We start from the raw sequence: 19,223 nt of genomic DNA on the forward strand, positions 1-19,223 counted from the left end.
GTAAATATTGTCATCTACTTTACTTTTGAAATCACAAGAAAGTTCCAGATTACCTTTTCTTTTTCTTACTACCTTTTGCCGGTGAAACTATTATCTTGATTCTTGATGTCACACGTACACGTATGGTCGAGAAACGCCCTATATATATGTTTTCAAGTACATATTAATCATTATTATTTTCAAGGAGTATAAAAGTAGTAGTAGTAGTAAAACATAAAGAGATATTTTATATTTATTTAAATATTTTTTAGAAAATGTTTCTTACTTATAATTTATAAGGTGTCACTTTAAAACTGACAACTAGCCAATATTATTAAAATACCTATCGGTAAATGAATCAGTATATTTCAGTTTATTATGAAGATTGTATATTTAATTTATAGGCATGATTGCACGAATACATTTGTTTGGCTAATTATGTAAAATTCAAGCTCTATAACAATAGTTGCACGGAAAGGAGGATTTTTTTAAGTGCAGACAAAATGACTATATTTTGTTTTTTTTAAAGGACAATTTACTCGAAAATTCCAAAAGTTTCGATAAATTTCAGTTTTGCGTTTCAGTTTTAAAATCTTACATGTAAATTACCAAATTATGGAGTATGTTGTATTGTGTTAATTTGTTATGATTTTACAACCAATGAAGATTTGGCACTAACCTAGTTTGAGTACTTATTTACATGAGATTCTTGGACATCAATTAAAACAATATCACATTGCAAGCAGCCACGTTGTTTATACTAAATTTTTCATTTGTTGAATTGAGGTTTATATTGAGGTAGAATGGAGAAAATGAGAAATGAGATGTAACAGAGTACAACAAATAAAATTATTTAATTTAATATAATATGATGTTGTTCAGTGCATATTTATTTTAATTGATGTCCGATCATACTACATAAGTAAGTCTCATCAAAGCATGTCAATGTCCGAATGTTAATTGGTTGCAAAATTGATATAAATCAATAGTTCAATAATTTATCATTCAAATAATAAACCGACTAATTCCTCATAGTTTCCTACGTAGTCCAATAGTCCATTGTGTATGGGAAAAAAATAAAATATTAATTTACCTACATGTTTGTGAAAATATTACATGCAAGAACAACCACCAAGAATTAAAGAAGTGGAACACCACATGTGATCATTAAAAAAATCAGAAATCTAAGCTGTCTCACAACTTTTCTTCATTGACAGACACCACTACTAATTCATCCACAATTTACAGACATGCATTGCACGATTCTTCCATGACCACCTACAATTATTTAATTTTCTTTTCAAACTTCAATCAAGGTTTAATATAGTCCATATATGTCCAAGATTAATCTGCACAAAGTCTTGAATCATTCTTTGCAATGACTACACCAAAAAGAAGCTTGCTCAAGATCATCCTCCTTGGAGACAGTGGGTATGCTTATTTTTTTTCCAATATCAATATATATGTATATAATCTTATAGTAGTAATTTTTTTATTTGACATATATCTGATTAATGGTGATGATATTGTAGGGTGGGAAAAACATCTTTGATGAACCAGTATCCTTAACATGAAGTGATGATATATTGATATTATTAATTGTTATTAATTACATATATATTTGTTGGTTTAACTCATAATCTTCCTAGATATGTGTACAAGAAATTTAGAGCCCAATACAAGGCAACAATTGGGGCTGATTTTGTGACTAAAGAGTTGCAGATTGATGACAAACTTGTGACTTTACAAGTAAGCCAGATTTCTTTCTTTTTTTTTAAACGGATCAATAATGGTTCCCCATTTATAATTTTGTAACGAGCAGATATGGGACACGGCCGGGCAAGAGCGGTTCCAGAGCTTGGGCGTGGCGTTCTACAGGGGCGCGGATTGCTGCATTCTTGTTTTCGACGTGAACGTGCTCAAGTCATTCGAGACTCTTCAAGTTTGGCACCAAGACTTTCTCAAACAGGTACTACCATAAAACTGTTTTTAACCGAAAAGGGCATTTTAGTAATTTTATGCTAGCGCGAAATGGATTTTAAATATATGATTATCTTAATTGATTTTGTGTGTGTGTGTGTGTGTGTTGAAGGTTGATCCTTCTAATCCGGAGAAGTTCCCGTTCGTGTTGATCGGGAACAAGGTGGACGTTGATGGTGGAAATAGCCGGGTGGTGTCGGAGAAGACGGCTAGAGAGTGGTGTGAGGCCAAAGGGAATATACCTTATTTTGAGACATCAGCCAAAGAAGACTACAATGTTGAGGATGCATTCATCAATTGTGCCCAGATTGCACTAGCCACTGATCCCATTAACATGTACTATCTCTCCCTCTGAATCTTCGAATTTTTGCATGAATATGAACTCACGATCTTCGGTCTTCAATAATTATAACTATCGAGCGGGATAGGTTTTTGTTTTATAAAAATTGTTGATGTGCCGGGGTTCATGTTCATACAATAAAAGGTTCATGTTGTCGTGCAAATTTTTCTTTTCAGTTCGAACGATAGCGCGAATTTTGGTTTTCATATGAACATGTACCAAATAACTAGAAATATGCTAGTATTATTATTTAAATTTTTGTTGAACACCATTGCCATAAATTTATATATTCCACATCAATTTTTTTGTTTCAGTTGGCCTCTTGATGAAGAGATGCCATCCCATTGGTGAGCCTCCATCCATGCAACTAAATATTTACTTATTTTCTTTATAAAAGCACTATAAATTTAGTCTTGATGATTAAATAATTAATTAAAATGTTGCAGTGATCTTGAAAGAATTCAAGAATCTATGACGGGAGCTGATTTTCCTAGAGGAGGATGTGCTTGCTAATTATTTTATCATCATATATGCTTAATATATTGATAGGTAAAATCCATTTTTTCCATTAATAATAATAGGAGTTGTGTGTATTACTATAACAATTCTCACATTTTCAGTGCACCATCACATCGTTAATGTACATTTGATCATTAATTAAATGTGAAAGCTTGCAATTTTCAGAAGACAAGCACATGTATTGTTTGGTTTGTGTTTTATTTTTGGTCCAATGCAAGTCTAACAAATAAACAAATTTTCAATATGCACTCAATCAAGATCACTTGGGTGGCAAGTATATCTGGGATTTTAAAATTGGTACTTCAGATTTTATGACTTTGAATGGACTAATCAACATGCTATTTCCTTTTTTGCATAAAAAAAATTGATTACTCTAAGTCAAGAATCGACAAATTATCAAAAGACAAATTTGCAAAATGCTCGACCACAAAGGTTAGGGAATCCAAAACACAAAGGAGAAAGCAAAAGAAACAAAACAACAAACAATCATTCTTAACAAAGATTTAGAAATCAATGACAGATTCAGGTTGAGTCAGAGAATCAATAAAATCAACGGTCGGCTCATAAAAATCGAAAAATTCCATTAATTTCAATTTTAAGAGTCGTTGCATGAGTTATGTTTATTTGATTGGTCATATGAAATAAATTATACTTCCTACGTCAAATAGTCTCTTTTATTGTTTTAGTCCATCCACAAAATCTACTTCTATTTTTGACGACTACAACAAATTTTAATTTTTCTTTCTTATATTTTATTATTATATTCATATAAGATGACTAATAAAAATGAAATACATGAGAAACGAAAGAAAACAAAATATCTTGTTTTTTCTTCCCCCTATAATATTTTAGCGCCACAAACAAAGAAAATAATATAATCAATTAAATAGAGTTGAATAAATTGCAGAATTTATTCTTTGGTATTCTCCATTTTTCTCTTTGGTATTTGTCGATTTGTACCTGAAACTTAGAGACTATCAATTCTCAGCAGAAATATGGCTTTCTCTCAATCTCTGCAACCTCCACCGCTTGTTCGCTTACACAAATCTTCAACCCCAGTTCGATTCTCTTCCCTCCCTTCATCTTCCTCCTCTCTCTCCTTCCGGTTTTCCCCTTCATTTCTCAACCGCAAGAAACCCTTTTTGTCAATTAAGTCGGCCTCTGTCGAAGGTACAATTATTTCTTATTTACGAATTTCTAGCCATTTACTTTCCTGATTTTGAGTCGTTAAAGTGAAAAAGTTATCTGTCGTGTTGCTGATTCAATTTTTACGTATTTGGGAGAATTGTTCTCGAATTTGTGTTTTTTGTCGTAGCTTGCAATTATCGAGGTTGAACAGAGGCTATTTGATGGAAATAGGGCAGCTAAATTGGTTATATCAATCGAAAATGTTAGGAGTATTAATATTAGTTTGGGCGGTTTTATGTGTGATGTTTGATATTTGAATTAGGGATTGGATATTTGAGCTTGCCTTGGCTTGGTTATTTCTTGGAATTTGATTCTTGAATTTGCACCTAATTCGATGCAACCGTACTCAGTAGTCGTTATTTGTGAGCATATATACCTATATACTACTCCATTAGCTTATCATAAAATTCTTGTCTTGGGGTATTGGATTAGCTATAGGTTGTTAGTGGTCACTCTGTTTTTTTCCTTCAACGGTATGTAGGATCGGTTGAATAGTAGTCTTAGGGAAGGATTATGGAATACACTATGCTGTGAAGTTCATCATATGATGGCCTCCCATGCTTTTGCTCAATGATAAGGAGTACTACATGTTTTAACTTAACTATATTATCTAATGTGGATTTAAGTCTTTTGGACCTGTTATTTTTATCAGCGTTAGACTGTCATGTAAGTCTTATTGCTTGATTGTGTATATACCACAATGATATACATTCTCATACTACCGAGGTCTGTTACCTAATCACCTTTCCAAATATGACAAGTGTGTGATGGAATACCTTGCGTGTGATGGAAATCATGGAATAGAGTATGGTTTCTTTTACATGAAGATTTATAAGTCCTTTCTATGAGGAGATAAGTAATGGTATTATTGACCTGACTTGATTGAACACTAGGAGATTAATAAAAGTTTTGTTATCATTTTTGGTATGCTCTAGCTCCATCAGCAGCTGGGGGACTAGCGCCTGCTATTGCTTTGACGGACAAGGCACTGACGCACTTAAATAAAATGAGATCTGAGCGCAATGAAGATCTTTGCCTCAGGATTGGGGTCAAACAAGGTGGATGTTCTGGTATGTCTTACACTATGGAGTTCGAGAGCAAAGCAAATACAAGACCTGATGATTCAGTCATGGAATATAATGGTTTCATTATAGGTAAAAGAAATTGCATTTCTTCAATATCATCAGGTTTTCTTAGTGATGTAGACCGAAAAACCAGTGAGATTTTTATGACTTGTCGATCTATATATTATGAAAACCCTTCCCCTTACCCTTTTGTAATGATCCAGTTTACTCTTCTTAGATTTTGCTGCTATCTTTGACCATACATGCAGTTTGTGATCCCAAAAGCCTTCTCTTTCTCTTCGGTATGCAACTGGACTATAGCGATGCACTCATCGGGGGAGGTTTTAACTTCAAGAATCCGAATGCTACTCAAACCTGCGGGTGTGGTAAATCATTTGCTGCGGAGATGTAATCTTCTGGTTACTCTGGAAAAATGAATATTCACATGTATACAGCACCATAGCAAAGACATAGTAGTTGAAACTTTATATGTTGGTATCATATGCACAACTATTTTGATCTAAATGCGGTGCTTGTTGCTGCATTCCTCTTCTTAGTGCTACTTTATTACAAAATTGAATACTATCATGTTATTATCAACTCAAAAATACCTCTTGAATTGGCGAGGAAGAAAGCATTATATCAAATTATCATATGCCATTTTTTTTATTTTCACAACTGCATTTAGTTTTTAACATTTTTCCTTGTAAGCTGCAATGGATATTGTGCACCTTTAACTCAGAAAATCCATAGTCACAATTCATAATTAGTACATGTAACATAATTTAGAGTAAATTTGCACCAAATTTATAATTTAGCCAATATCAAAATTTAGAATACTGCATATATTGAAATAGACAAAATTGAATTTCTCCACAATCATTCAAAATTTCAACATATTTAAATTAAAGATGGTGTCACTAAAAAATTGTACTACTAACAATACAAAACTACACTCGTTGCAGTTAAAGGCTTGAAAAATAAAAGGACATAAATATATAGTTAGGTTTTCCTCTTCTTGTTTGATTTGGAGCTGCTTCGATCATGTTTATTTCTCTTCTTTTCGCTATCGATTTGCTTGTCGATCTTTTTCCTCTCAGATTTTATGCTAACGAGAGCACCGGCGGAGAGTTTCCCAGACCCCTTTTGCAAAGCTTTCTCAAAATCCGCCTCTTTATCAACAATGGCATACTGTTGAAGAAACTCGGGGTTGAGCCCTCCTTCACCCTTGGATTTCATCTCCTCCTGAATTTATACACTAATGAATAGTATCTAATTGTGTTATATATAAATACCAAGAGCCAAAAATTGCACCAACCTCAACTTGCTTTGCTGCATCGTTAAGATCATCGTCTAGAGATACGGGGAGTGGCTCCATCGTAATCTGAAAACAAACGATGAGAAACAAAAGCAGAGAAAAAACGAGATAGTCTACATCAGGGCATGGTACAGTTCACTTACGTCGTTTAGGCGGGACACGGTTGGAAGAGTGTCTTTCAGTTCAATACTCCTCAAATATTTGTAGAACTTCTTCATGACTTTCATATATAACGACAATATTTGCTGCCTTTCCAAATTCATCTCCGTCTACAGACCAAATGAAGCAAATTATCAAAACATGTTCTGGTTAGATAAGAAACTGTGAGATACAGATGTTTCCATATCTAAAAAGCAATTTTAAATCATCATGGTGAGATTTCTGAAAAGCAATTTTAACTCATCATGGTGAGATACGGATGTTTCCATATCTAAGGATATGCTCAACATTTCTCGATTAAAGGATGCCAATGAATGCATAGGAAATAAAGTTGAGTACCTCGATACGAGAGATATCTTTTCCCTGCAGACCCATGCTGAGTAAAACAGAAGCTTGAGCATAAGATAAGGAAACCGGAATCTTCTCCATCATATATGCACGGGCAAGATCATCCACAAAATCCTCGGTCTGACACATGGAAAAATGATCTCAGATACACCTTTACTACCATCAGCCAATGAATGTATCAAAAGTAAACGAATCAAAACATAGGATGTTTTTTATTTCCAACATTTAGTATCCAAAATGGTTGCTTTAAAAAAAAGTGGCAAATCAGATTACATTTTAGAGTTATTGGTTTGATAAACAAAAGCCTTATTGTGCAACTGCGTTTTTCTATATTTATGGTAGGATCCACTTTGAACAAGGAGTTGTATGAAGACGACATGTGTGGGGTTAGTGCGAAAAGAGGAATACCAACCACAAGGATCGGAGACTGGGCTCAAAACAAGTACTAATGCTCAAATAACAAACCTCAACTTTTCCTGATATAAATAATGAATGATCCCAATGAAGCTCACTAAGACAACTAGCCCTTGATTGACTGATCCCAAATAAATCATGAAGATTTACGAGTAATTATATTCAAAAACTTGCTTTGTAGTAATGTTTTCCACTGCAGAATTTCTCCAAGAATGAAAAAGACCAAACCATGCAGACTCTAAGGCAAGTAGAAGAACTGAGAGCTTCAAAGATGAAACACAAATATATCATCTGTAAGTGAGATTTTACCATGCGGTAATCAACAAGGTTATTTGTATATGCTTCTAGTTGCATCATAGCATAGGATGATAGTGTTTCACTAATTGAATTCAAATTTCCACTGGAAGAGGGTGTAGTTTCCACATCTGAGAAGTTGATTTTTGGATCCAAGATGCTGCAGAAGCCATAAGCATGATAAAATTATTCAAGAATGCTCTTCAGAGATGACAAATATCACAAGTATACCTCATAGCAAGCTTGTACTCCATTTCACGAAATGAACGTCCTAGAAACTTGGTAAATTTCTTCCTGAACACTGAGAATATATGGAAAACATAAGGATCTCAAATTACAGAGTCAAACTCTGATTGCAATGAACTTGTGGTATCAATTTGGACAGACCTTGATAAAAGGGGCTGAAGAAGCCCAAAGGATCTGATTTATTAGATTCGATGTCATCACATTGCAATGGCTTCAGAATCATGCATGTATACTCACCGGTAACAGCGTTCTAATTATAGAAATAATAAACCATTTCGTTAGCCAACTTATCATTATATTGAAATATATAAAAGCAGAAAGAACAGAAAATCAAAAACCTATAAATAGAAAGACAATAATCATACCGCAACTTGGCTAATGTAGAATGGAGCAAAATCATGTTTCCTCCAAAAGCGGAAAAGATCTTGAGTGAGCCCAAAAGAGACCCCTAGGTAGTGGAGCTTTTCCGGTCTACGCTCACGGAGAGGTACGAGCAATGGGGGTAGATCAGTTTTAGGCTTCACATTTTCTTCCAGCAGAGATGCCTGCAGACATGTTATTTTTGGAGTTATATCCAGATAAAGGTAGATAAAGATTAGCCAAAGATGAATACCATCAAAAGTTTAAAAACTGTCAGTTGGAGTAATATTTTCCAGAAGCTCCCCCCCCCCCCCCCCCCCCCAAATTATAAGGGGGGGGGGGCAGAACTTGAAAGGCATACACCCTTTAGTAGTAGTTTAATGTGCAGCTTCCTTTAATTGTGAAGCTATTGTGCTTGTGCATAACATTAGCACAACTTATTTTTCACACACGAGACATAACATAGATTCAGACCAAAGATGATACAGTTTACCACAAAACAGTAACGCCCAGGAGTATATATGACAAAACAATTTCAAAAAATCATGCCATGATGTCAACTAGGCATCCTTTTAGCAAAATACAACTAGGCATCCTTTTAGCAAAAACATAAACAGTGCAAGAATAATATAACCACAAAACCAAGAAAGAATAAGTATGGAACAGACGAAACCTTCTCTGCAGCCTCAACAACTCTGACTGGAGAATCATCTAAAAGTTCTTCTGCTTCTATTTCTGAGATTGCGGTCAGTTGGCCCTCAAAATACCTTTAAGCAGTAACACATCAGTAATTACATATTCACACATTAAAAAGAAGTTCCAATTATATTCAAAGGACTTCTTCCTCCGTTTGGCATAATAAGGAAGATTATATGTTCTTCCATATACTGCTACTAATCATAAAAAGACCACAGGAATTTAACTTGGAGCTTCTTTCTCCCTTTGAACCAACAAGTTAAAAGAAATTTAAATTAATGATCACAAATTCTGAATTTCCATTCAAGGAATATGATTAAATATTTCAAAAATGCACTGTAACACAACAATATCTTCATATACAATATTAAATCAATACATCCCCTTGGGATGGCTTGGTCAATAATTTCTTCACAAGTTCCATGAGGTAAAAAGCTGCATACTAAATATAATGTCAAATTTAAAAACACAAATGTGTTGCAAGTCAATCAGGAAATTTTTCTAAAAGGCTAGAATCTCAAAGGTATTACATGCTCATATGCATAAGCAGCTTGGTCATCATGCCAAAGAGCCTTTTGTTTCTATAACCTTATTTATTAAGTTTAGGACAGATTATTAAAGAACAAAATGAGAAAAAGGTAAACACTGGAAGAAAAATAAGCTTACCTTGTTAAAAGTTCAACGGCGGCTGAACCATAGCCAAGCTGCAAATATATAGAACATTTTGTTCAAAGGGTGAACATTTAAACATTATCTGTGCATATACTGAAGAGGTGCTAGGATTTACCCTCATTGCACTAGGATGTGTGGCAATCCGTACAATTCGAGCACCTGAAAGACTTGGGAAAACTGTCTCACGGAACTGCTCACAAAATTTCCAGGGTATCTGATCTCCAGATGGCTGGTGGCCATCACTCAAGCTTTTAAGGGCAGATTTTCGAGAAATTTGTCCCTCAAAGCAAATCTATGTACAAGTTTATAAAATATCAACACCAGTATGGATACAGTCATTAGTCCTAATTGTAAACGATTATAATACAGAAATATCAATGCTATATCGGAGAGCGATTTTAAATTATAGAAAGAAGAAACAAAACCCAAGTGTGCATGAAAAGAATAAAATGTATTCATCACTCATATGAACATCCATAAAATGAACTATACTGCTACAAATAGACAAAGAGGTTGCATCTAGGGTCCCAGCCATTTCCTCTCATATCGTATTGTTTGAAGGAAAGATTGTATTGTACCAAAGACTTGAGCCACTTACTTATACTAGGAAATAAGGTTCTAGACCATTAGAGTTATTGGGCCTTAACAATATCCAATCAATTTAAGTTAGGAAAAGACACAGCCATAAAAGCTTAAATCTGGGGAAGGAAAAAAGTTGTTCAAAAGCATATAGATATATACAAAAAAAACGGAATAGAGGCCGAAATAATCTTGTAAGAAACAAAATTGGGCATACAAGTAAAGACAGCAAAGAACCTAAAGAACATATGCTGAAATGAAAAGGGACAAAGTAGTTGACTTTTCATGAATAAATTCAGGGCAAGGTCAAAGAAAAAAAATGCATTCACCGACACAACAGAAGTATTAACCTGAAACTCATAAAAGGTTTTCTAGCTAACACAATAAGGAAATGTGAGGTTTAAGCACATTAGTCTAGTAATTTTTATTTAAGATAGTTTGGTTATATCACCTAATGAAAAAGAAACAAACTAATAGAACAGCATACCTGAATTACACACAGAATGTCAGGAAGATTGTTTTTGGACTCATCAACGGGACCTGTGCGATTAAGAGTAAATATACTGATCGTAGTAACAACAGTAAGCAAATGAATTTATACAAGCACCATACCAAGTAGCACAAATAAGTGGTGAGCTGGGGCATCAGCTATCAATTGCAAGTCATTTGGAGAATTCTTGTAGTGAGAAGCAACATATAGAGCCATCATCCTCTGAACACAAATAAATGCAGCAACCACATTGGTTAGAAGACATGTAAAGCATATAGCCATATACAAGAGAAAATATATAGAAAAACAGATGATTATGTTTGTATATGCTTACCTGCAAGAATATTTCACTGTCCCTGTGATAGGAGAATAGTGTATCTCGATTGACATAATATAGATCACATTCACTAGGTGGAGGTAGCCTAATATACAAAGAATTTCAATTAGCTCAACAAAACCAGGATGCTTTTCCACCTTAACTCAATTGACAACGTAAAAAACAAACCTGCTTATACTAGGAACGGAATGTGTTACATCCAGACACAGCAAAGTATGAAGCCAGCTTTCAATTGGATCGCCAGATGCATATCTGATTGCTTCACTCAATTCAATCTTTTTGAATCGGCCTACAGGGGAAGTTTGTTGACATTAGGGTAACTACTTGCATGGAAACCATAACAATGAATATTTTTCCAACATATAAGAAGACCATATTGCTTTTTTTCAAAAAAAAACAAATATGAGTGGAAGACAGTAGAGCAATATTGTCTTCTGGAAAATGTTCCCGATTTTAGAGAAGAGCTCACAACAAAATTATACTACCAAATTACATAAAGTATCAATAGTCAGCCATTGTAAAATTGCATATGCAACACAGGAGTAAGAAAGGATAATGGTCAGAAATGACACTAAACTATTGTACTAAGATCAAATAATAAATAAAACAGCATAACTCAATCTCAATAACAATTACTGCTCCATTTTATTACTTTTATGGTAATATGATTTCTTTGTTCCTATCATAATGGAAGGTATACAAGACACTAGAGCTTCAAATTTGTAGCTTAAGTTAGTTACACATTCCCTAACACAGGAATCTAGATTCATGACTGGAAGTGGCCACTCATATTTACAAACTACTTTCGACCATTTCCGCAGCCTGTCCAACTTCCAAAGGAAGTCTATATGCTCTTAGTTTCAGTCAATGCTTCCACAAGTCTATAAAATTTCAAACACAGGCTAATATAAGGAAATCCACTAATGATGATGTAGTGAAATAGAGGTAGCAGTTCGTTTTAACTAAAAATGGAAAACTCAATGGGGAGGGAACATGGACAAAGAAACAAAACAGACTGTCACCCTGCCATCAAGTCAAAAGTACAAAGAAACCATTGTCACTGACAGGAAATCTAAACGCATGATTGACTAGGATCATGACTGGAAAGAAATGTTGGACCTGATACAGTAGTATCCACACGTTTGCTTGAAACCCGATCTTGTTCCTCGAGTTGCTGTAGCAGTTTTAAAGATAATGACCTCCCAGTGCCTTCATACCTTTAGAAAAGGAGAGCAAATGAATAAGTAGTAGATTTAACGCCTTTAGCAATATCAAGTGCCAAGTACTAAAAAATAAAATCAAGAAAGCAGAAAAAAATAGTACACCCTCCGTCCCATTAAATATGAAAAGTTTGCTTTTCGACACGGGATTTTATGTAGTGTTGTTTTGTGAGTTAATGAAGAGAGAATAGAGTAAGAGAGATGGAAAAAGTAGAGATAATGGTATTTCCATTTTAGGAAACATTTCATTTTTAATGGGACAACCCAAAAAAGGAAAATGTTTCATTTTTCATGCTGACAGATGGAGTATATAAACTAAAAGTAAGTAGCATATGCCATACCCATTCACAGTTGATGAGAGGAATACAAGATAAGGACCAAGCAGGGACTTCACAATTGGCAAAGGTATAGCCGCCGCTTCATCAATAACCAGCAATTCCACTTGTGAGAGCTTTTCGTGTTCATGTGGCTGAATATACTGTAATTTCGACAAGATAAAGTTATTTTGCAACATTTCCTTGTTTCAAGTAAATGATAACATAAACCAAAAAAGAAGCAAAAAATAGAAGCCCTTTCTTTTCTTGTTTAATTTGGGTAGCATACTTTACCGACAACGATAATGGCAGGAAATAAAAAATAAAAAGCCCCATGTCTTCAAAGCATAGGAATGAATATGATAGGAATCATACAAGTAGTCCAAAGACCAGCAGATATGACTTCTTCATTGCTTATAAAAGTGGAATGAAAGATTTTACAATCACATTTCTACGTACCTGAATAGTCTGTCTGTGTTGTTTGTAAATATTGATTCGCACAGTTGCCTTCTTAAATTCAGAGTTTGTACTTTTCACCACATCATAATCCAGGTGCTCCTATAAGGACAACACACGAGGACGTAAAGACTCAACAGTATACACTTCCCCACATACATATTCGATAACAGGCTATCAGGCATACTAGATAATTAAGGTCAGTAACTACTAGATTGCGAAACAGAAAAAAAGTTTTGAAAAATAAAAAATGTGAAGTGAGGGCCACATACCATGTACTCGAGCATATTAAATCCTTTGCATACAAATTCAAACAGGGTCTTCAGATTCTCTGGGCTTGGTGCAGTAACAAAAATATTGGAATATCTACAGTAAACAGTACTTTCAGGGTCAAAATAGAGGGGTTCAAGAAAATTGGAGCACAAGGAAGGAAGAAGTTCATCAAATATGTGATATTTGTACAACCCATTACCCTGCTGCAACAGCTCCAGCAATTGCCAGACCAAGAGCAGCTGATTTCCCACGACCACGTCCAGCAAGCAAGGCTACTGTCCTACGGAGGTTCTTGTCCAGAATTGCATCAAGGAATGCAACAACTGCTTTACCCTATTGGGAAGAAAAGAGTAATATATTATCAAACTGAAAAAAATGGTTGTTGATACCGACAACAAAATAAATATTACCTGGTCCATTGTGCAACATTTTCTAATAAGAGGACCAACAGGAGTTTCACCATTCAGTTGTTCCTTCAAACTCTTAAGTTCTCTCTCTGCTTCTGAAAGTCCTTCAGAATCCTGTCATGACCAAATATTAACAGCAAACAATCACATAAAGCTCCAGGGCAACAAGTTTTCTTATATCTAGTGATACATTTCATGCAGATATCCAAAAGGAACTAAAGTCAGATGGTGGTACTGGCAGAATATGTGCCACTGCAACATAGAATAATATTAGTATTTCTTTACGGAACAATTTTCCTTTAGATAGAAAAATTCTATATAGCAACATATATACCTCTTGAACCGGCAACTGTGTGATTGATTTCATATGGGAAGAAATCGGCAATATGTTTAGTTCATCATCCATGACAATGCAAGATTTGCAGGAAGCAAGTGAAAGTAAGAAGCGCTCATTGAAGCGCCCAGTTGCGTGAGAATGAGATTCTGTACGGAATCTCTCATGAACATCCTGACATTAATCAAGTCCAGTAAGTGAACTAAAATACTAGTGCGAGAAAATAAAAACACAGAAAAAAGTGAATTCATGTCCATGAAAAAAGCAATTCTTTTGTTTCTTGCTGTGCTTTTTTGGTCTTTCTGATTCTTTATTCTCCGAATTATTTCTCCTGTCGAAAAAAATCGTAGAATTGAACTTGATTTTGTGGCAATACCATAACCATAGTGTAGAGGCTAGTGAGTGAGGAAAGAGAGCGGAGCAGCAATAATATCAATCCACCACCTTCAACAGTTTCAATAGTTCTTGCTAGAAGATTTGGCGTCAAAGCTTCAAAATCCTAAGTAAAGAAGTAGAAAAATTCAAATTATAACAGCGGATGCTTCTTTGCTAACAAATGGCAGTGCCGTTATTCAGATTGTACCTGTAATATACACATGCCAAAAGTGTTACCAAGAATTCTTTCAGAATCTCTGTATAGGCAATATGTTATGTCAGTAGTTTCAAGAAAAAGTGAGAAAGGATCAGCCTTCTCTTGATCCAACAAGCCCCTCTGCATTAGCTTCTTTACTTGCTTCGCCCGCTTCTTTTTGTGACTAAATTTACCAAAAAAAAAGTTATTAGTATTCAGGCAATTAGTGTGACAAGTGTTAGCCTTCACACAATATATGCCCTGAACTCGAACACAGTATAAGCAACTAATCACCACTACAGACATATTCTGAAGGTTAGCCTTCACATGGGAATTCATGCCACCAAGAGTCTGATTTCATCTAAAGATCTTGGAATTTACAAACTTTCTTCCATGACAAATTATTGAAAAACTTATACGCTACTTGCTAAGCTCCACATAATATTTACAGCTCCGGAAGAGAAATTCAATATATTGGAAGAATAGTACTCCTTTGTTACAAATATGTAGATATCTAACTGTATAATCTATACAATTATCCGCTCCCAATCACAATTCCCAATGGAGCTTTCATTTTAATTTTACTTTACCAAGATCAACTAGTAAAAACAATTTAAAAAAACTATTAACCTACACAAATAATTAATCGGCACATCCTCAGCAACGTAGTAGGATTAAAAAAAAGGTGTGGTTCATAATACATCATATTATTTCCAGTACCTGCTGAGATCGAGTTTTTCCTTGTAGCACCATAACACATTCGGGTTTGACTTCTTCAATGAGTGTCTCAATATGGCATGCAAATTCACAATCTGTTCTCAAAAAAAAAAAGTTACAAATTCAGCTCAGCACGAATAAAAAGTAGTCAAAATTAAAACAAAAACATTAAGAATTTTGGGATTACACACCTGGTCTTGTGACTTATCACCAATAATAACGAACATGGAGCGATGACGAGCTTTGACGCCATTTTCAATTAGGGTCCTAATTCGTTCGTCGACCTTCTTTTTCATTGTGAATGTATCTATACACATATAAAAAGAGAGTTTTTAGAAACCATCTTGTAGGCAGAAGACATCTTGTAATGTTTCTACAGCTTACATACTATAAAACTATTCATTGGTTTCTAAGGCTCTGTCTCGAACAATTTTACATAAAAATTGGATCTTGAACCCAACCAGAAACTTCACCTAGCAAAATACAATATTTAGCTGATAACTTATTGGTAAAGATTGAAACGTCTGAGCAAAAAAATGTTATTTTGACCGACTCTTTACAATGCCAAGACTTCTCTATAAACACCAATTTACAGTTCCATGAATTATACTATTACAACAAAAAAAACAAGAAAAGAACCAAATCAACTAAGAAATTTGAAGCAAATCAAGACCTGCTGGAGAACAACCCAGCGAGGGCGGCGAGGCAGGTGAAGTAGGCAGGCGGCGAGGAAACTGGCGTTGCTGGGCGGTGGATAGCCGGCGAGGCAGAGTGGTAGAGCTGTGGTCAAGAGATGGAGGCGCGAGGGTTTGAGTGAATAATTTAAACTTTAGATTATTTGGGCTTTGGGTTTTATATTAGGCTTTCAATGACTTAGATTTTATAACTTAGATAGAATCTTCGAGTTGATATTTTTAACTAAATAGAGATAATAATAGGATTCATATTCTACTAATTTATTCAACTCACTTTTTTTTACATTTATTAATACTCGTATCATAATTAAATAGGACTATTATTTCAGAACGCATGGAGAATTTATTAGACTTTATATAATATATATTTTTAAAATTCAGTAATTAAATTTATATATTAATTTATTAAATATATTTTATTATCTTTAGTATATTGAAATTATTTAATTCTATTATCTTTATAAATATATCTATGTTTAAATTATATAGAATTGAGTTGACTTTGTTAATTTTGGAGTAATAGGACAAATAGTCATTTAAATCACCAAGTTTAGTCAAAATCTGGTTTATCCCACAAAGTTTGAAATTTGCTAATTAAATCATGAAGTTTCATTTTTTTTTTCTTGTTTATCCCATAGGTGGTCTTTTCTCTACATTGAAATTCATCTTGAAATCTCAATCTAACTTTAAGGTCAAGCTCCTTGTGATTACACTTTATATTATACACGCATCTTTTCGTGATTTAAAATTTCAATCCACCTTAAAATCTCAATCCACGTGAACAAAGATTCCACCTAAAATTCGCCCCATGAGATAAACTATAAAAATTGAAACTTCATTATTTAATTAGTGGATTTCAAACTTTGTGGGATAGACCAGATTTTGACCAAACTTTGTAATTTAAATGGCTATTTACCCTATTAGACAAGTTTTGTACTCATATTTCTATTTTTTAGACTTCTCAAAATATTGGAATATATGTAAATATATTATCATTTACTCTCTTTGTTTCCTAAAAATAGAAATTCTTTTATTTTCAGTCTATATCCTAAAATATAAATTTTTCATTTTTTAGAAAATGGATCTCATAATCTATTAACACTAATTCCACCTATATAATTTAGGAAATATGGTTTTGATCCATACAAAATTAGATTTAAATACAGAAACGCTAAACAAAATCAAGTCACCGTTAGTTTATTTTTAGGTCATTTTAATAAAGGATGACCTAAATTGATCTAACAATGACATCAAATCTAGATTTTATAAAATAACCCAAAACTGGTTATCACCTAATCCTAGGGTTAAGATTTTGGCTGCATTTCTGGATTTAGATGCATGCATACTTAGGATCATCTCCCCTTAAAGAATAAATTGAAAGGCTCGATCGGTTAGTCTGTAATGTTTATATAGTAGTATTAATCTTGTAGCAGTCTACTCTTAAGTGTGTAGTTGCTAGTGGGATTTGTAAGTACACATGTAATACAAGCTTCTGCACCTTTATAAATTGAAAAGCTCAGTTAGCTTGTAATGTTTATACTTTATACATTAATCTTGTAGCAGCCGGTTCTTAGTCTTTGAAGGTTGTGGTCTCTATGTCGGTTTTCGTATGTAATTTGGAGTGTATTCAACTGATCAGGAAGAGATTCCCGACCCAGCTGAGTCGTTGGTACGATAACCGGGACCTGGTTTCAAACAATTTTCCTCAACCCACTTCTACTGATTAGTATAGTGGAGGTAAGGGTCGAATCCCACAAGGATGGACACGTTTGGATAACTGCGGTGACTTTCCTGGGTGTTTTTGGTTAGCTACCACGCTTGGGTTGAGATTTTACCTAGGCAAGAAATAAAGGAGGTACTCTACTGACTAGTGGGTGTGAAAATAACAGGCATGTGGTGGTGTTCGTGGAAATAGGGAACAAGTTGTCTCAGAGGCATATGAAAAGTAGACAGTTACTAAAAGAGGAAATTTAGACTACAAGGCATATCTGGTGGCTGGGTGGCTCTCTGACAGGTCTGGACAGTACAACCGAAAAGTAGGGAACAAAAGCAAAAGTAACTTAAAAGTAAAGTGGTCCAAACTAAAGTTGATTTTGACGTTTTCTTCTTCACCAAGTATTAACAAAAAAATCAGATGAACACAAACACCATAACTAAACTCAGATTCATAACCTCAAACTCAAGATACATTGATTAAAATGCTCAAACTTAAAATAAACGGTGAAACTGCAATTTTACTTCTACTGACTAACATGCAAGGCGGTGATTATAATGCAACACGAAGACTGACAAACTCGTATTTTAGTGTCATGATTGCTATGTTGATATGCTTAATTGTTGAGTTTTTGTGCTCAAAATGGTTAATTCCAGCCAATTACTATTTTGAGTGAGGTCTTTGATCTAATCGAGCTGGGAGTTAGGGTTCAGATTTAAGGGACTTCTAATCCTAAAGGCCATGACCCATGTTTCTCACCTAGAGGGGTTTAATCTTATAAATGTGGTCGACTTAGTAACTCTAGTAGAGACACCAAAAGGTAAGACAAATTGATTGGATAAGAGCTTGGAATTGTGCATCGGATCCTTGAGTTCTACAATTTTCTCCATATTATCTTTTTCACTCTGTGTTTGATTACTTTTATTTATCTATTTTGTTTGCATTATATGCTTTTCATAATGTTAGAACAAAACCAAACATTTCCTGATTCTAGATAGTAGTCAACATTGGTTCGTGGTAGTTAAGTGGATACGAATTTGTCTCTGTGGGATACGATATACTCTTGCTTGCTATTTGCTACAATAGCCCTGTACACTTGCAGGTATTATTTGGGTAAAATAAAGTTAAGTCAAGTTTTTGGCGCCGTTGCCGGGGACAATTTTGTGTCATTATAGCTTAATATGGTGATAATAATAGAGATTACTAATCTAGATTTTATTTGCTTTATTTTTATTTTTATTTTTGAGTTCTCTAATCTCTTGTGTTTCCTTGGGCAGGTTGTATGCACACGCGTTCTAAAGGTCCACCTTTAGAGCCAATCGATCTTGAGATCGAAGCATCCAACAGGAAGAGGAACGCACAGAGAAGGTTAAACCAGAGGATTCGGGTATCTTCACCCAATCATAGGCGTCTACCTTCCCCTGTCCAGAGAACTCCGTCACCTAGTCCATCTCCACGCCCATCTCCAATCCTAATGGCGGACGCGGAGAACAACAACAATGAGGATCCTGTTATTCGTCAACTTCGTGATCAGATGGC

At 34.5% G+C, this 19,223-nt stretch overlaps 3 protein-coding genes across 3 annotated transcripts; 2 read left to right on the forward strand and 1 right to left on the reverse strand.

Annotated features, from left to right (window-relative positions):
• The first annotated feature begins 1,219 nt into the window (after nucleotides 1–1,219).
• LOC125215228 (ras-related protein Rab7-like) lies at nucleotides 1,220–2,985 on the forward strand. Its single transcript, XM_048116589.1, has 7 exons — nucleotides 1,220–1,410; nucleotides 1,512–1,538; nucleotides 1,629–1,728; nucleotides 1,802–1,948; nucleotides 2,072–2,295; nucleotides 2,614–2,646; nucleotides 2,746–2,985. Exons 1-7 carry the CDS (start codon nucleotides 1,358–1,360, stop codon nucleotides 2,810–2,812), a joined length of 651 nt encoding a protein of 216 aa, XP_047972546.1. The 5' UTR covers nucleotides 1,220–1,357; the 3' UTR covers nucleotides 2,813–2,985.
• A 753-nt stretch (nucleotides 2,986–3,738) lies between these two features.
• On the forward strand, nucleotides 3,739–5,614 carry LOC125211078 (iron-sulfur assembly protein IscA, chloroplastic). The gene is made up of 3 exons (XM_048110764.1): nucleotides 3,739–3,988; nucleotides 4,942–5,160; nucleotides 5,340–5,614. The coding sequence occupies exons 1-3, from the start codon at nucleotides 3,814–3,816 to the stop codon at nucleotides 5,480–5,482; spliced, it is 537 nt and encodes a 178-aa protein (XP_047966721.1). The 5' UTR covers nucleotides 3,739–3,813; the 3' UTR covers nucleotides 5,483–5,614.
• Nucleotides 5,615–5,897: 283 nt separating this feature from the next.
• On the reverse strand, nucleotides 5,898–16,107 carry LOC125214831 (RNA cytidine acetyltransferase 1). Its single transcript, XM_048116002.1, has 27 exons — nucleotides 15,949–16,107; nucleotides 15,467–15,582; nucleotides 15,279–15,370; nucleotides 14,571–14,742; nucleotides 14,364–14,486; nucleotides 13,988–14,161; nucleotides 13,657–13,767; nucleotides 13,446–13,579; nucleotides 13,246–13,339; nucleotides 12,977–13,075; nucleotides 12,545–12,681; nucleotides 12,103–12,200; nucleotides 11,152–11,272; nucleotides 10,981–11,068; nucleotides 10,769–10,868; nucleotides 10,644–10,696; nucleotides 9,693–9,869; nucleotides 9,572–9,609; nucleotides 8,883–8,976; nucleotides 8,215–8,394; nucleotides 7,991–8,099; nucleotides 7,835–7,904; nucleotides 7,619–7,763; nucleotides 6,887–7,015; nucleotides 6,532–6,657; nucleotides 6,389–6,454; nucleotides 5,898–6,315 (listed from the first exon to the last, which is right to left on the reverse strand). Exons 2-27 carry the CDS (start codon nucleotides 15,569–15,571, stop codon nucleotides 6,073–6,075), a joined length of 3,078 nt encoding a protein of 1,025 aa, XP_047971959.1. The 5' UTR covers nucleotides 15,572–15,582; nucleotides 15,949–16,107; the 3' UTR covers nucleotides 5,898–6,072.
• Between the last annotated feature and the right edge of the window lie 3,116 nt (nucleotides 16,108–19,223).

The sequence above is a fragment of the Salvia hispanica genome, chromosome 3 (genome assembly GCF_023119035.1).
Source record: "Salvia hispanica cultivar TCC Black 2014 chromosome 3, UniMelb_Shisp_WGS_1.0, whole genome shotgun sequence".
In the NCBI taxonomy this organism is placed as follows: Eukaryota; Viridiplantae; Streptophyta; class Magnoliopsida; order Lamiales; family Lamiaceae; genus Salvia; species Salvia hispanica.

What these genes read in the sequence shown, in the direction of transcription:
- LOC125215228 (XM_048116589.1), top strand. Translation starts at nt 1,358, where the DNA reads ATGACTACACCAAAAAGAAGCTTGCTCAAGATCATCCTCCTTGGAGAC. An exon ending in ACCAAGACTTTCTCAAACAG is followed by an intron (nt 1,949 to 2,071) that starts GTACTACCATAA and finishes TGTGTGTTGAAG; the next exon opens with GTTGATCCTTCTAATCCGGA. An exon ending in GAAGAGATGCCATCCCATTG is followed by an intron (nt 2,647 to 2,745) that starts GTGAGCCTCCAT and finishes AAAATGTTGCAG; the next exon opens with TGATCTTGAAAGAATTCAAG.
- LOC125211078 (XM_048110764.1), top strand. Translation starts at nt 3,814, where the DNA reads ATGGCTTTCTCTCAATCTCTGCAACCTCCACCGCTTGTTCGCTTACAC. An exon ending in TAAGTCGGCCTCTGTCGAAG is followed by an intron (nt 3,989 to 4,941) that starts GTACAATTATTT and finishes GGTATGCTCTAG; the next exon opens with CTCCATCAGCAGCTGGGGGA. An exon ending in ATATAATGGTTTCATTATAG is followed by an intron (nt 5,161 to 5,339) that starts GTAAAAGAAATT and finishes CCATACATGCAG; the next exon opens with TTTGTGATCCCAAAAGCCTT.
- LOC125214831 (XM_048116002.1), bottom strand. Translation starts at nt 15,571, where the DNA reads ATGAAAAAGAAGGTCGACGAACGAATTAGGACCCTAATTGAAAATGGC. An exon ending in CTCTCATCAACTGTGAATGG is followed by an intron (nt 12,201 to 12,544) that starts GTATGGCATATG and finishes CCTTTTCTAAAG; the next exon opens with GTATGAAGGCACTGGGAGGT. An exon ending in CTTCAGCCCCTTTTATCAAG is followed by an intron (nt 7,905 to 7,990) that starts GTCTGTCCAAAT and finishes ATATATTCTCAG; the next exon opens with TGTTCAGGAAGAAATTTACC.